At 38.9% G+C, this 17,394-nt stretch overlaps 1 protein-coding gene across 3 annotated transcripts in view; it reads right to left on the bottom strand.

Moving 5' to 3' along the window:
- Window positions 1-17,394, bottom strand: part of LOC135465551 (DIS3-like exonuclease 2) — a 33,581-nt gene that overhangs the window by 3,444 nt on the left and 12,743 nt on the right. For all 3 annotated transcript variants that reach the window (XM_064742793.1, XM_064742791.1, XM_064742792.1), the window contains exons 11-25: window positions 16,181-16,750; window positions 15,433-15,580; window positions 14,519-14,606; window positions 13,815-13,914; window positions 12,163-12,316; window positions 11,388-11,500; window positions 10,297-10,404; window positions 8,978-9,046; window positions 7,979-8,086; window positions 7,603-7,739; window positions 6,358-6,481; window positions 3,969-4,028; window positions 2,729-2,815; window positions 1,212-1,359; window positions 24-154 (exon numbers count right to left, since the gene is read on the bottom strand). In XM_064742793.1, the coding sequence (XP_064598863.1) occupies window positions 24-154; window positions 1,212-1,359; window positions 2,729-2,815; window positions 3,969-4,028; window positions 6,358-6,481; window positions 7,603-7,739; window positions 7,979-8,086; window positions 8,978-9,046; window positions 10,297-10,404; window positions 11,388-11,500; window positions 12,163-12,316; window positions 13,815-13,914; window positions 14,519-14,606; window positions 15,433-15,580; window positions 16,181-16,750 (2,145 nt within the window). The remainder of the gene's footprint in view (window positions 1-23; window positions 155-1,211; window positions 1,360-2,728; window positions 2,816-3,968; window positions 4,029-6,357; window positions 6,482-7,602; window positions 7,740-7,978; window positions 8,087-8,977; window positions 9,047-10,296; window positions 10,405-11,387; window positions 11,501-12,162; window positions 12,317-13,814; window positions 13,915-14,518; window positions 14,607-15,432; window positions 15,581-16,180; window positions 16,751-17,394) is intronic.

Raw genomic sequence — 17,394 nt, 5'->3', positions numbered from 1 at the left:
GTGCTTCTTTGGACAAACCTCACCTTAACAAATACTGCAAAGAAAATGCCTGAGCTTCTCTCCTGTACACATTTTGATGCCAGCTTCCTGTCATTACAAATGTCAGCCTGTTTCTGTACAAGATCTTTGGTCTTTTGGGGGGCTTTGGAATAACCTACATGAAAGGTAGAAATCAGAATAAATGCCAAATGTTATTTTCTTATTTATACCTCTCCTTCATCATAACGTTTCATTACAGCATGTGCTTCACAATAACAATATCACAAATGTGCACGCCCCCCTCTCCCACCAACCAAATTGTTTACCAACTTGTTGCTGCACACATCTGCAGTATATATTATCAAAAGTTTCAGTAAAGAAATCCTTTTGATGTTTGATCTTCTTCGGCCTTAGATGCTTGTTTATTGTGCAATTATTCTACGATATCCCTGATACTAGGCTGGTTTGGCTTACAATTATCACTGACATTATACACTGTATCCCTTATGATGACATCATAATGCCTTTCTCACAAACAAAACCTAGACCATACCGGTAGGTCACCTGACTGAACAGTTTGTAAAACTGCACGATGTTCAAGTCATGTGATACATTTAAATATTGACCTCTAAACCAAAAAAATAAAGTAGAATGATTGACACTGTCATAAACAGATATTATCATCTAATTGTATATCTCTAAGATCTTGCCATTAAATCAACATGGAAGATCAAATTTTTTAAATTGTCACAGCTATCACTACTGTATGTGTAAGGACTGCAGAGCAGTGACTTCATATGTTATGGAGTTGTAAATCATTGTGGTGGCAAAAGACACTATGGGGAGTTAGTGCACAACCTTACAACAGAGGTCTTTGATATACAAATTGTGAACTGCATTTGGCAATCCATGCACTATAGGAGGCCTGCAACCCTGTGAATAGCTGAGCTATGAGGTAAAAGACTTCCTTGGTCTGTCATAAGCAAATTGCTACCGACAATTGGCTATCTGTATATGAGTGGCCACTGCAACACTATGATTGGCCCAAAACCAAATTGGACACCGACACCACCCCTGCTACTGCCACTGACAGCATCTGATCCCCATCTCACAATACCTCTCCTTACTTCTTGAGGCGAGCTAAAAACTGATGTATAACAAACACTGATGACAGGTGGGGACAAAACAGTTCTCACAGAACACTGCATACATGTATTTGTATGTGCGCTCACCCAGTGACGCCCCAAGAAGCCTGTGTGTGATGACATCAGCGTATCTGCGGATAGGGGAGGTGAAGTGGGTGTAGACTGGCACATTGAGAGCATAATGATGGAACAGATCCTCGTCTTGAATCACACCAGTACAGAAATAGCGTGCATTCTACAAAGCAACAATGGGATCGCTAGTTTTGATGCAAGAAGACAGGGTCATATTTAAATAAAAACTGAAGCTTTTGATCCCAAACTTTAAAGGTGATATTATCATCAAGCATATACAAATTTTACAAAATCGAACTTAAAATAATTCTTTCTACAGACTTTATTTAAGTCTGAAAACGAAAGAAATTTGTATGAAAACTAAACATTTATTTGGTAAGCCAATAAATCATATTTTTGTTCAGTTTTCTTGTTAGATTTAATACAGCCTCATCAGTTCCATAATTCCTCAACCTTTTCACATATGAAAAAGCAACTTTCAGTGCAATTTATGCACATTCATAATTTGACTTTGCAGACAAAACTACTGTGGTTGGACTGGCTGATTTCAGGGCTTCACAAATAGTATAATTTGACCAGTCTACACAGAATAATGCCTTCAAAATATGTCTGAATCAACAACTTACAAACATGCGAAAAGGTTGAAGAATTACAGTAGGTAGCCTGAAAGCTTTCCATAACTAAACTGGTCCTATATGCAGATATGGCCCTGCAAGATCAAATTATATTTCAAGAAAAGTTATGTATGTATGTATGACAATGAGGCGCCATCAGGTGTATGTAGATATATTGTGTCTTCTTGTAGCAAGGCTAGTAAATGTCACCAAAGTCCTGCCGTCACTGAAGTATCATGCCCAGCCTGACACCTCACCCAGTCACACTATACTGACATCCAGCCAACCAGTCATGTCTCCTTGCTCTAACCTCTCAGCACTCAGCTGCAAGCGAGGCAGCAACAAGTACCATGTTTAAAGTCTTTGGTATGACCCGACCCAGGTTTGATCAAGGGTCCCCATCTTGTAAGAAAGTTATGAGGGCAGCCAATATGTCAGTGGATTGTAACAGCGATGAACTGCAGTTTCATTCTTGTTCCTATACATCTACCTTTAATACAACAGAAAAATCCAACAGGTCTGACTGACAGGAAGCAGTCAGACTGCAGAAAGAGAACTGGGAAGATTCATGTAGCATCAAGTCAGAAATGGTCATGGTTCTGACATGTACGTGGAGTTGTCATTTCGAAAACTGATCGTGACTTTATCCCCAATCATATATGATTGATTGATTCACTTATTGCCACATCCATTGTAATTGTTGTTTTACAGGCAGAATAAATCTTTTTTCAATTTTCAAACTTCAAAACCATCTAATTGGTGGAAAATGTGGAAAATCTTGAAAAACAGCAAAATCATGAAAACATCATGATTGAAGAAATTAAAATGGTTTTCACTTATATCAATCACGTAACAAGATGAAATAATATGCCCCCTTAGAATAGTGTACATGCGTTAACATGCGTCAAAGCGGCTTACCTGCATGGGTTTTGAGCAGAGGTTAACAAGGACTTGAAGCCTTGCTGAGGTGAAGTCGTCTTCACCCTGATACTCAACCAGGGAACGCTGTCAAATATAACCGTTACATAACCTTGTCACCACATTCCTGCTTGGCTTTGCAGAACTAAAATATGTCAAGAATTTTGACAGGTAATTGTGGAAGAGAAAGCTGCACTGCATATTCAGACAGGTAGATTACCATTTTGGATATGGTCTGACTGTCACAGTACCATATTTATAGCTGTGTAATTAAGCCGGCCATTTCTTTAATGTTAACTGATGACTAATCCTTTAACTCATTAAAGATATAAAAAGGCTGAGCACAAATCAACCCACAGGAGAAGACTGAATAATTAAATCAGCAAAGTGATATGGTTTGTAAGCTGGCAGAGTGGATTTTGTGTATCAAAGTTAGTTCAGATGAACAGTTAGAATAAATGCGGTAAAGTGACAATAGGCTCTATTTCACTGGTTATGTGTGACCAATTGTCAATTATCACACTGTTGCTGTGGTCTCCTATATAGTAAAGAAATTGTAGGGAATTTAGCCACATGATTTATAGGATTTTTCTGGACACAATCCCACTGGCTGTACATGTACTTCTCTCCAAAACAAAATGTCAAGTCAGGTATGAAAGTATGGTACATTTATGTATGTTCTTATGCAAATTCCCCTACTGTATCAGAAGCAATGATAATTTTTATTTGCAATTTACAGATTGTAGGTATGGAACAATTTTAGCGCTGAAAACTGACTTGCGGTGTCAAAGGAACAATGCCAAGAGTCAGACAAATAATCACCATGCAGATATACTTTATTTATTTATTTATTTGTTTGGTGAGATTTCACTTCTAATACAGTGCCCAGCACTATGGAGGGAGGAAACCGGGCTCTACCCACAAGCATCCGCGGGCCATGCTGCTATACATGTTAACTCTGTAGACCATCCTGCCAAGAGGCCTCCTACAAGAAAAGAAGGCAGCTGCCTATTCTCTGCCAGTTCTCTGCATGCGAATCTTAGCTTAATACAGAAAGTGCAAATCTAGAATAACAATAATACTGTGACAACTGATACTGAATCCCTTTCCTGCCCTTTTTGACCTAATTCCTACGTTGTACATCTAAAGTGCTCATGTAAGCAGTAGTGCCTTATAAGCCACGTGAATGATGGAGACAACTGACAACCAATTTCAGCTAGAACTAAGCTCGTAGCCTCACCTGAAGAGTTCCCGAGGATGTTATATCCACAGGTACCTCTAGGTTAATGCACAGGTCATACTGAAACACAGCAAGGTACAATTATATACATGTACACAGGTGGCTCATACAAAATACACACATATTTGATGTAAAAAGAGGTATGACATTTATTTACATATATTTATTGATTGATTGATTGATTTATTTGAATGGTGTTTTACACTAGGCCTGGGGGAATCCCACAACCATCTGCAGGTTGCTGCCAACCCTTCCCATGTACAGATGGAGAGGAAGCCAGCATGAGCTGACTTTGAACTCACAGCGACCACATTGGTGGGAGGCTTCCTCGGCCATAGAGGACCCAAGGCATGACATAAAAATACTGTAAATCTGCAACCTTTTCGACCTCTAAAGCACTTTTTTCAGTGGAATTTACAGTACATGACCTAAAGTTTCGCATGTGAGTTACTGTCGCTTACTTTCACACGATCTGAAGTTAGCCGCAAGATGATAGAAGAGAGCCATTAGCCCTGCGCCCATTTCGTTACCCTGGCATTTAGGCGCTCCTGGTTGCTATTCCTTGCCGCACTGGGTCAAGTTACTGACAGTGAGGTTTGCAGGTCTCTCAACTTGTAGACCTACATGTACATCTCTAAATATGCCCGTGAATAAAATCGAAGACAGTATTAAGACAGGCGATGTTCAAACTCCAAACACTATCTGAAAGCATGACCACACCAAACAAAATGCTCAATGTACACTGCAGACGAACCGATTATTCAGGTTAGGCCTACAATACAGTCACCTCACACTGTTATCTGGTGAACGATTGTCTACCGAGAGCCCTCATTATGCAACAAATATGAGCACAAATATATTTCAGCTAAACATGAATTTCACTGATAAATATCTATCATCAGCTCTCGTGTTCATGTAATTCCAATTTAGTATGTTAGTCTACACGCACATTTAGTTTCTTTACAGTCGGAACTGTCCTCCTATTGCAGGACAGTTCCTTTTCCCGCGATTTTATATTGGGAACCTCCAGTAAACACAAAAAACCTACTCCACGCGAGATTTCTGAAAACTACCACGATTTACTTTTACCCTTGTTTGGTAGCACTGTGTGCAAATCCAGCATATTGGAAGACAGGATTTGTTTGAGTTGTTATCACATTACGAGCTTGCACAACACCGTCACTGGCTTATAAACAAAGTGTTTTATGATTGTCTGTATACAGTTTTGCCCCTGATAGATTATTGTTTTGCCTTTCACCAGCAAAAATCACGTGATCGATGGGTTGATACTTGGAAATTTCGAGTCCTGTGACTGTAAGTGGCTTGTAAGTGTATGTAGATAAAATCAATCTGTACAACTAAAATTTCACCTGAGATGACTCAATTAAATATTAAGTAAAGTAAGTATTCATGTTTATGAAATATGTCCGAAAGTTAAATGACAGTCTTTCAAACTATGCCAGAATAAACATTTTAGCTGCAGCAGTGCAAACGCACTTGTGTAGGTGTCGCTTTGATCGCAATTTGACATCTTCATCTCATCTGCTGGTAGGCCTAGTTGGCAAGTGTGGATTCCTGGTGTGCTAAATTCTGTTACAGCTTTGTATATGCAGAGCCCTGCAGTTTAGAATGGATATTTGACATGACACTCCATATGCATATAGGTACTGGGTAGTCACACTGAATCTCCATGGAATTTTCTCCCAAATTCCCAAATCACCACAAAACGTTAATAAAACAATCAACTAGTTGCGCGATGTACGTTCTAAAATTAGTGTGATTAAAACTGAGGAAAACATGAACTGTTCGTGGTAGGAGCATAGACTAACAGCTCAGTGAAGCGTCAGCTTGTTCATTACTCTTGAACTGTCAGTATAATCCACTGACCACCCCTGATGCTCTTCCCGCAGCAAGCAGTCAGTAACAACCACAACCAACACAACAAATTCTGGGATACACGTTCCTAGCCCAAGGGCGAAACTTTAGGTCATTTACGGTATGCATACAATTATTATGAAAGTGATTCCAAAAATGATTTGTTTGATGCAAACTTCATAAAACTGCACAGATTATTTTTTGCACCCTATTGTTCTCTCACAATGTTTCAAAATATTGGACGCAGTTGTGATCGAAAAGGTTGAAGAGTACATGTCGGGTATTAGTAAATACAGAAAATAACTGACACAATATTAAACATAACTGATCAGTAAATTTAAAAATAAACCTGATTGCCAATTGATTCAGATTTTATAAGCTTCAACAAAATATGTTTAATGTGAAACCAAAACAATACACATCAAATATAACATACACACACATGTAGCAGTACACAAGACCCTGAAATATGATGGACTGACTGATGTAAGACTTCCTCTATGTTCAAACTTACCAAGTCATTAAGCATTTTGCCGTGGGGCGGAGGATGACATCTTAATAATGCAGTCTCAGGGTAGGTGTTCAAGATTTTATGACCAACAGCCATGTTAGCCAGTAACATGAACTCCTCTACCAATCTGAAAAACACAAAGATAAGCCATGCATTTATGTGATCATTTATAGCATTTTTATTTACCATATTTCACCATACAGTTTAGCATTTTACAACTGCAACGTTTTGCTTGATTTTGATTAATTCATCCACCTCACAGAACTACATTTTGTTTAAGTCTGATTCATTTCTTATCAGAAATACTTAAATGTTGCCATCAAAAATATCATTTGAAGGCTTTCGTGTGCTTCTAGAAGTTCATTTTCACATACTAAACTTGTTGGTCAAAGGCAGCACTTGCTTTATATTTGTTTGATGTTTAATGCCACGCTCACAATGGTGATGAGTTTAATAAACCAGAGCATGCAACGTATACCACCAAACTTTTGCAAGTTACGAACGAACTTTCCCTTGAGTGACAATCATGTGCAGGTAACAATGGCACAACACAACAGTCTTCAACAAAACGTAAGACATGTTAGACTTTACATACAGCCACACCAGTGTCATGGACTGCAAATTCCTCGTGCTGTCCACGGCTGCATTTGAACCTGCACCTTACATGTCCTAGATGTTGGAAGACATGCATCTTGACACAGTCCTGCACATATAACAATGGTGTTTTCTTGGTGTCAACACTGTACCAATTCCCCCTGTTTTCCTCAGCCTACCAAACCTGACCTGCATAACATACGTCCTACAATGTTTTGTATGATGTAACACTCAAACACATTATCTTTAAAAATGCCAGAAGCATTTAAGACGAGCAACTTTGCAAGCAGATTTTCCACCAACACAGAATTGTTCCTGTTAAACGTGATGAATTGAACAGACTAATCATACTTGAATTCCACAGTTTCATTTTTGATTTATTTCACCGGTGTTTCACGCTGTATTCATGGTTATAACACGGCAGCCAGCATGATTGTGGGAGAAAATCAGGCGGAGCCTGGAGGAAACCCACAACCATCCACTGGCAGATCTTCCACGTATGACCATAGAGGAAAGCAGCATGAGCTGGATTTGAATTCACAGCAACCACATTGGTAAAAGGATCTTGAGTCCTTGAACTGCGCTGGCACATTAACCATTAACCACATGGACACCCCCAACAATTTTATCTTCTCATGTTCAACATGTGTTTACTTGTTGCTCTCCCGCTGTTTGTAGACAGAGTAGCCATTAGGGAGTCCTGTTTCTTTGTCCAGTGTAAACTGTAGTTTCACCTGGTCCAATTGTAATGCTCCACTGTCAAAGCGATTCTTCCTCAACTTCTGTGCGAGCTGCCAACAAGAGTTTCAGACCTAAAGATATGCTGGTCATAGTAGAGTGAACATCAACCTTAGTTTCCAAAAATCAGAGTACAAAGGATCGTCCTTTCTCTTAACTCTTAAGTTCAGCTGTCCTTCAAATACAGAAATGACGTGAAAAAACTACTACGTAATACATCTCAAAAGCGTGCATAATCATTAAATCATTCATATAATACTCTTACGAGGATCATTAGCACGAGTCAACTTACTTTATGTAGATTTAGAACCCTCTCCTTGATTTTGTCAACTGAAAACCCATTTGTAATGGGAGGCAAGTCTTCTTCTGTGTACTCTCTGTCAGGATTGTCTATGAAGCCCTGCGCGTAGAAAAATACACACTGAATTACAGTGGGGTTACGATGTATTTGTGATCAAGCTCTTTCATACTTTCCACCATACTAAAATGACTTTTATGGAAAATTTCTTAAGTTTCTTTCTTGAAGTCAAGCTTAAGACCAGAACACTGGATTTGTTTGATGTGGGTAAGAGTCTACATACAGATTATTATTTCCCCAAATCATTTTTTGACGCTTTGTAGAACAGGGTGAAGATGAGATAATTCAGGGGTAAAACATCAGACATCTGTTCTTTCTCTTCAATGCTCCCCATCCAGTTGATTCAATAATTTCGATCAATTACTAATAATTTTCTATTTGTTTATGTTATTGTTGTTTAATACCGTACTCATGAATTTTTTCACTTCTACGATGGTGATCACTTTCAGGGGTCGGAAGAAATCCGAATGCCCAGGGTAAACCACTGGTTTTTGGTAAGTTACTGCTGAACATTCCTACATGTGACATAAAGACATGCACCACATACTGGTGAAAAAAAGGAGGTCTTCAACAAACCTTAGGCTGCAGAAAAGACCGCTAATTATCAGCAAGACCCAATGAACAATTAGATCTGGGCAATCTACTAATTCCCTATCCTCACCTGATTTACACCAAAATGCACAAATGAGAAATCAGAAATATGACATTAGCCAGACTTGCTGGTGAAGGCAGCCATACCTCATTTCATCCATTCTTAACTCACAAAAACGAAAGTTTATATCCACTGTTTAAATCACAAAGTTTCACCCTGGATGAACAGAAATTTTAAACATGAGACGATTGTACACATGCTTTATTTTGGGACCAGCATAATGCTCTTAAAGCTATAAATTTATTGAAACTATATCTTACTATCACACCAACATGCGTTACCTGTGCATGGTCATAGCTCATCTTTACACAGGACCTGATCACAGATCGACCAAACCACTCCCCTTGTATCTGAATAACAAAGGCGCTGTATTTAAAATGATATCTGGTACAAATACATGTGTATGTAACAGAGATGTACTACATGTATGTGTAAATTTAATTCTGTGACATGGCACTAGTGCGAAGCAGAACCTTGAATCACTGCTAATACAACAGAGATGTACTACAAGTATGTGTAAATTTAATTCTGTGACATGGCACTAGTGCGAAGCAGAACCTTGAATCACTGCTAATACAACAGAGATGTACTACATGTATGTGTAAATTTAATTCTGTGACATGGCACTAGTGCGAAGCAGAACCTTGAATCAATGCTAATACAACAGAGATGTACTACATGTATGCGTAAATTTAATTCTATGACATGGCACTAGTGCAAAGCAGAACCTTGAATCACTGCTAATACAACAGAGATGTACTACATGTATGCGTAAATTTAATTCTGTGACATGGCACTAGTGCAAAGCAGAACCTTGAATCACTGCTAATACAACAGAGATGTTCTACATGTATGTGTAAATTTAATTCTATGACATGGCACTAGTGCAAAGCAGAACCTTGAATCATTGCCAAGACAAAAATTAACTGTAATGTAATGTCTGCAATGTCTACAGGGTCTGCAACATTACAATGTACCAGTTTCTAGTAACATTTTCAGTGTGGCATCATTATGATGAGCTGGGAAAGAACATATAACAATGATAAAATGGTGTGCTTGACGAGGCCCCTTCGCACTCTTGGCATAACATGGCAGTACAGCCAACTCAAAAGAATACTGGCGACCCTTATTGATTTCAGCATTGATTTTCAGACTCATTTGTCTCCCATGTTTTTTATGGCATCTAGCTTCTGTAGACTAAATTTAATGGAGAGGTGATGTACTAAATTTAACCCCATGAGGTGGCAGTAGTGTGAAGCAGTTTTTGTTTTGCACAAAATGTACTATCAGCTGAAAATTTTGTCCACTGGTTCCTCCACAAACATTTGCTATGAATGAGTTTTATGTTGCTGTGCTGTGATATCTTGAATTTTAGCAAAAGTTAATGAACAATAATATCTCAAATGCATACATTTCATGTCAGAGGTGCATTCTGAAGACAGGTTTTATTAGGAAAGGTCCTTACAGTCTTACAGGAGAGTAAAATAAATATCATGTAAACCAGGTCAGCCCATGGTCGGCGTATGATACAGGGACAGCGCACTGACCATCCAGCCAAGACAATATGAGGATTTGAGGTTAGGATTCAGCTGTACTGTACCTCAGCATTTTCATTCATGTGCCAGATGACTGAGAAAGTCAGGCGATCCTGGTCTGGATTAAGACTACACAGTTCCTCACACAGCAGGCGAGGTAACATTGGCACAACCTGCAATATAGTCGAGGGGAGATATCTTCACAAGGGAGATAACGATTACCGCACCCTGTGGCTGGGTGACTGATCAACTTGAATCTGCTCAGATTTATAAGTACACGTACAATGCATTTCCACCAGTAGGAAGTTCAGGCCCCCATGAAGCTGTCTTAGACTTACATCTTAACATCTCCCCGCTGGTAACTTAGTCTTAACTTCAAAATAGTTTACTGTGCTAAAATTGTGACCTACCTCAGGAATTTTTAGTTCAATGCTGCAAGATTGTCTTGGTAAACGTGATAAATTTGAAAATTGGTGTTAAATATTAAACTCACGGTCTGAAATAATACCACAAGTCTGAGACAGCTTTGTGATGTTGGTTCTTGGATCATAATGCGATCTTAAAGTGAACATTAAGTCTGCCACTATATATAAATAGAAAAAAGGATTAAGGACACAGTTATCACAGAGAAATATTTAAACTATTCCATAAAGTTTTGAAAGCCGAGAAGATGAAGTTCAGTACTGGGGAAATGGCACTGACGGACAATTCACTCCAAGTAGCCATGTTGAAGAAGCCCTTATAAACTTGGCCAATCACTGGCGCTGAAAGCGTCAGGTGACAAGTAAAATTAAATAAAATTTAAATGTCTTTAAAATTGTTATTTATGATGTGACATGGTCAAAATATTGCTTCACAATGTAAATCCTGGATCAGTTAGTGTAGAACAAATTTCAGCTAAAATAATGGAAGGGGACATGGTATAAAACAATTAAAATTTTATTACCACAAGTTGAAATACGTATTGAAAGAAACAGCCTAAAGCGTAAACAGGGGGCCAAGTGACTTTATGCTCAGTTGGGATAAAAAATCATTAGTGCATCCACAATACATTTCTATCCTGTATTAAAGTCTAAAAATATTATTCACAAATTGTAAACAGTGTGAAAACTGAATACAACCATTCTCATATGACTGAAAAATGTAAACTACACACCTTCTGAACAAGATATACACTAGTGGCTCTACGAGATGCTAATTCATCCAAGTCAGTATCTTCCTGGAGAAAGTATGTTACATCAGCAATATGAACTCCGACCTCAAACAAACCTGCAAAACACAGACAGAAAATATTTTAACGTCAAAATCAAACAACAGTCATGGTTGAACTTTTTTTGTTCTTCCTGACCCTTTTCACATGAGAAATAAACAAACTGGGAGTTTCGAGTTCAAGGTCTTAATCGCTGAAGGTAAAAAAAAAAAAAAACAATCCTACTGTAACCATGTGGCCTGACAAATGTTATGCAAGCATTTTTGATTACATTTACATGGGCATCTGAAACACAAAAAGTTTCACAAAATTTTACTTAGAGTACACCAACAATGGAGAAAACTGGGAAGCTGAATATTTCTGAACTTAAGAAATTCCGGAAAGAAAGAGGTGTCATTTAAGACTCCAGACTACAGCAAAACTGGTGATTGGCATATTACTGTCATTGAAACTTACCTTACATTTTCCATATTACAGAATCACATAATACAGTAGGACTCTTCTTAATTTAACTGACAAAAGAGTTCGAACTCGCAAACTCCCATACTGTTCATTATGTTTATCATGGGTATCATAAAAGTGGCTAAAGCACTTTCCTCTTTGAACGCCAAAGCCTACCATCAGAGAGAATTTGGAATAAACACAAGGTTTCCACAAGGTCTGATCTACAATACTGATGGCTTCTGAAATGTTATTGTAATTCAGGACAGCAGACACTGACCATTGCCCAAATCTTCACAGGACAGGGCATCATCCAGATCCCTGGCTGTGGCAGGATCAATTGTGAAGATACAATGCTGCCTGAAGTCCTTCCTCTTGGCCAGCTCCTCAGGGGGAATAGCCCACGGTGAGGCAGTTGGAAGAGAGGTTAGAACCTACAAAATAAAAGAAAAGAATTTATTAATACAATTCTTGAATTTACAACAGCAAGGGAGTTGGAGATCACATGATTTTGCCAGCAAAGGTAAAATCTACAAGCTAAAGCATAAGGGAAAATGCCTATGTTTGCCACTCTGTGAGGGACCAGTAAGCGCAGGTTGCACAAGAAAAGACCGCATGGTACTCTGACTATCTGGAAAGCTTAAAGTGAACATTAAGTCTGCCACTATATATACACAGGGAAAAGCTTAAAGTGAACATTAACTCTGCCACTATATATACACAGGGAAAAGGATTTAGGACACAATTATCACGGAAAAATATTTAAAATATTCAATAATGTTTTGAAAGCCGAGAAGATGAAGTTCATGGGGAAATGGCACTGACGGACAATTCACTCAGAGTAGCCATGTTGAAGAAGCCCTTATGAACTTGGCCAATCAATAGCGCTGAAAGCGTCACGTGACAATAGGCTGTCACATCAAAAAACGTATTAGCTCTCGATTGTCAGTGTGGATTCTTATAGTGGATAGACAGATAATGATGCAATAAAATGGATTTTGCGGTTAATTTTAGTGTTAAAATGGTACATTTTTGCACATGTTGGGCAGGAGACTGCAGCAACTTGTCAGGGTAAGCTAGCAAAAAACCACCTCGGGAGAGTCACTGCTTGAAGAAAAATATTGTGACTTTGCGTTGGTACTGCCAGCTAGACTTAATGCTTACACCCATGCAGGACGAGGACGAGCAGGACTGCTGAAATATGTCACTTGTGTCCATGAATATCGCCCTCACTGAGCGAAACTAAAAGAAACGTCCGGCCTTTGAACAGAACTGATACTTTTGGTTGGGTACCAGGCGTTTTGGTTTGTATTTTCTCATTATCACATTGTTAAATACTGATGGTACTGGAGAGCGCCTAGGTTTTGTGACGTCACTCAAGACAGCTAGAACATGGCAAAATGGTGTCACCAAATGAGTGGCTAGGTACTAATGATTGTTTTATTAATTTTGTTGAAATTTTTAGAACATTTCTGGAATACTATTTTATGTTCACTTTAAAATTATACAAATCACTGTCACTAATAACATCTCAAAATAGGCATTTTCCTATGCTAAAACATTAGGTGGACCATTTTCTTCCCCCACTCAGTTTGTTACTAAGGAGATCATGTGGTCTGTAGCTTCTTGGCCACCTACTCAAGGCTATTTCAATAGATACAAGAGAAGTTTAGGAGCTGAAGTTTTACAACTTCAATCAAGCAGATGCCATCAGCTGTAAGAGATATATGTACATGTACATATCTATGTACTCGTAGAAAAAGGTGTAACCAATAACCAAAACCAAGAATGCCACTTCCACCCCCGCCCCCCCCACTTACAATACTCCACCTTACTTCATAATGACCATCTAAAAACTACTCTAATTTGCACTATGAATATCTACTGCTAATTAAAGTTTGCCATGAAGAAGTTAACTTCATACTAGTTCACCTGAGGTGAGAATTCACTGTAGTCAATGTCATATTCAATAAGCATCCCTTCTGTCTCTGGCTCTATGAGACCTGCCTCTCCCAGGCTGCGGGCAATGTTCCTGAAAATAACATATTACCACTCAGTAATGACAATAACATTATAGTTATTATTATGGCTTTTGATACTTTGAGGTCAGGCTCAATATTGTGTTGAGAGAACTGATTCTTTTTCTTTTCCATCAATTTAATGACGGTCAATTATTCAATCTAGCAGCAAACCTGCATGAACAAAGGTGTTACTTACATTTAACACAATAGTCTTTTATCTTTAATTTAATTATTTTACGTTTTAGCAGAATGACATATTCAATTTATTTATTTATCTGGCTAGAGTTCAATCTATTCCTCACGCAATTTTCACTTTCCTTCATGACTATGGTTACATTAATGGATGGGGGATACATGTAAATTGATAGGCAAGATCTATGGTAATTTTCATCTAATCGGTTGAGTAATTTCGTAAGCACTGCACAGACAAGATGATGTCCACAGACAGATGGACAGACAGTTTCATTCCCTTCCCCTCTCCCCTGACTTTGTGGCAGGAGGTAAAAATTACCTCCATTTAAAAACTGTTTTCAAAGAATAACAGTGAGAAGGATATGTAATAATGGATGCGCCTGTCCCACATTACAACACCTCACTGTACACTGAAAGGTTTACCCGTGAGCAAACTGTGATGTGTCTGGCCAGTCTGTTATGCGGGCGATGAACAGAGTGTTGGCATGGTCTTCTGGTCGCTTCAAGAGGTCTGTTAACCAAATCAAACAAAGATCCAATCATTCTTTGCATTATTTATTAGATTGCTGTTTCGTCTAATACAGATGTGCATGCATATTGTGGTGGCCAGATTTATGGCGGGAGGAAATGTTCAGTGTTCAAGCTACTAGTACAGATGCGAAAGAAGAGTTGATCACAGCTATTTTTCATTCTTGTATATTTGCCATGCTCTTTTATGCATACTTTCCACGAGATTGTGATTTCTTGGAAGTGATATGCGGATTGGGGTGACTAGGGCAACTAGGGCATTCATAGATGTAGCTCATCAACTTTTGCTGCTGCTGGGAGAAGAGAAAGTTTCACCATTCAAGCCCTTTTTGCCGCCAGATGAAAGCTGAAAGTGTGTTTGTACGCATACATGTTAGAACATGTCATACATGTAAACTATATACTGTAGAGTACAGAAAGTGCTATCTTGTCATGATTATGAATGCTTAAAGCCAACTTATACGTAAATAAGCTTTATTCACTAGTGCTCAGCTAAATATGGTAAAGAGACGCACAAAATAAATGATCTCTCCCTGATGTAATGTTCCAAATCGGCCCAAAGTTTCAAACTCATGAGTATATAGGCTTTCTCCATTTGTGCAGACCCAACACATCCTTAAGGTGCGTAAATAATATGCACTCATGCAGTCTGAACCCATTACATTGAAATGTTGGTGCAAGGTGATGTGAAAAAGAGTGAAGCGTCATCACACATGTGATGCAACAAACGTGACGTTTCTGAAGTGATGACAGCGCCGAATGTCAGGTCTTGCAGAACAAAACAGGAATTAAGAAGATGTCATTCGTACCTGGTGGACAGTCTGAGAGTGGGACCATGATACGTGGGCAGCGGTGGTCAGTAGGAGAGAACAGGGCATTGGTCTGGTTCTTATCTGACATAGGCTTGATATGGCCGGAACACGCCCGCGAATGCTTGTACTCTGTCACAGCCACCACCTGAAATAGAGTATGTGCCACAGAGAATTCAAAACAAAATATTTACAGGTATAAATTTTGTGAACAATTTTAAACAAATTATGATTTCTACCATATGAAATGAGAAAAATGAAACCAAGAAACAGTGCAGCCCAGATGTTTTACCATTAGAATGGAATAATAAAGAAATGAAAATCAACAAACATGCCTCCGTCAATGGAACGAGTTTCAACAACACACCATTTGTCCAGCTTTACAGTAAAATGTTTAAATGACACGAGAGACGGATTCAAACCTCTTACGTGTACCCCAATTCATGGCGTGCCTTTTGAGTTTTCACCCTGCCCTCCCATAAAGTGGCAACATCAAACCTCAATGGGGCTTTGCTGTTGTAAAAAAAACCCTATTGCCAGGGATTCTGTATGCACATGCTACCACACAAGGAAAAATACAATCACAATCGTTTTGACAGCTACACACACAGGGCACCTTTATTATAGGACTACTTGCAAGTTACACAAATCCCCAGGAATGAGACACACTAAAGAGATCATTTTGTAAAGGAGCCCTTGGAAATTTAAATTTAAACATGACTTCCTGTGACAAAAATGTTTTCTTCACCGTTCCAGTTTTCTGTACGAACTGCGACATTTCAGACTCTCCTTGTGCTTTCTCTCCTTCATTCTTGCTCTCACTGAAGAGTTTCTTAGCGACAGGACTGCAGCCGTTTGCTGACAACAGATCCTTGACGGATGTGTACCTTCCTTTGGACCCTGGTGTCTTACTCTGATGTACTTTGATGGGAGTTTTGTTTCCTTTACGATGAGTTCCCTGTTTCTGTTTGGATCCAGCTGCCTGCGCAGAATCCTGCTTATCATGACAGTTAGGGATTGGTGACAAGTCTGCTTGATCTGCACTTAATTTCGTTGTCATTTCATCACTAGTAAGTTGTACTAATGGATTTCTCTGTGATGTTTTTTCAGACTGGGAAGTTCCAGAGCAGGCAGTTTTAGACTGGCTACTTGAATGCTGAATGGATTCTTCTCTTGAATCACATAGTAATTTATAATCCATACTCTCTGGTAGCACTGAAGCATTTTTGGCAGAATTTAGGTCTGTCTGTGCTAGACTGAGAGTCTTCATCTGTGCCTCTAACTGGGCTTCATATTCCTCAAAGCTGTCAAGAAACACCTGTAAACATCCAAACAACAAAGTAAGAATTACATACTGCTTATAGCAGAACCTTGAAGACTTTATTTTCAAACTAAATGTTCCCTAAAGACAATATTTATGCTATGTTAGTCTGTAAACTGCATTTACAAAAATACTATGTTGAATAGTTCCATTTAAAAAAACCCATTAAAGTTGGACCTTCTGCCTATCTCGTCGACCACGCAGCCCTGGCCTTGTGACGTCATGCCATGAATCCCTGCTGGGATCATGTATTGAAAAGCCCTGCACAGTTTTGGTAGAGTTTCGCAGTTAACAGACTATAAATTTTTATAGCCAAATTGAGCGACACCAGCTACAACACAAGGATCTATGCCGTCGGGCCAGTCAATTGCGTGTTTGCACTGGTGACAACAGTCTGTCACTCAACGTCAGTGACACTAACAATCAAGCTAATCTTCGGTGTTTTAAAAAAGTATCACCGGCAACAAGAAAAAGCGCTTGAATTATACTGAATGGTAACAACGGTTGGTAACAATTTAAAATGCCAATTTAAAAATTGTCTGGGTTCCCGTTACACGGTTCCAGGTATGACATGCTGTGGTGTGTGACAATGTGTGAACCAAGCTGAGCCCTGCAGCCTTGTGGCCGTTGTAGGGCAAAGG

This window comes from Liolophura sinensis, chromosome 5, assembly GCF_032854445.1.
Source record: "Liolophura sinensis isolate JHLJ2023 chromosome 5, CUHK_Ljap_v2, whole genome shotgun sequence".
NCBI lineage: Eukaryota > Metazoa > Mollusca > Polyplacophora > Chitonida > Chitonidae > Liolophura > Liolophura sinensis.
This window is presented reverse-complemented; position numbering and strand designations above follow the sequence as displayed.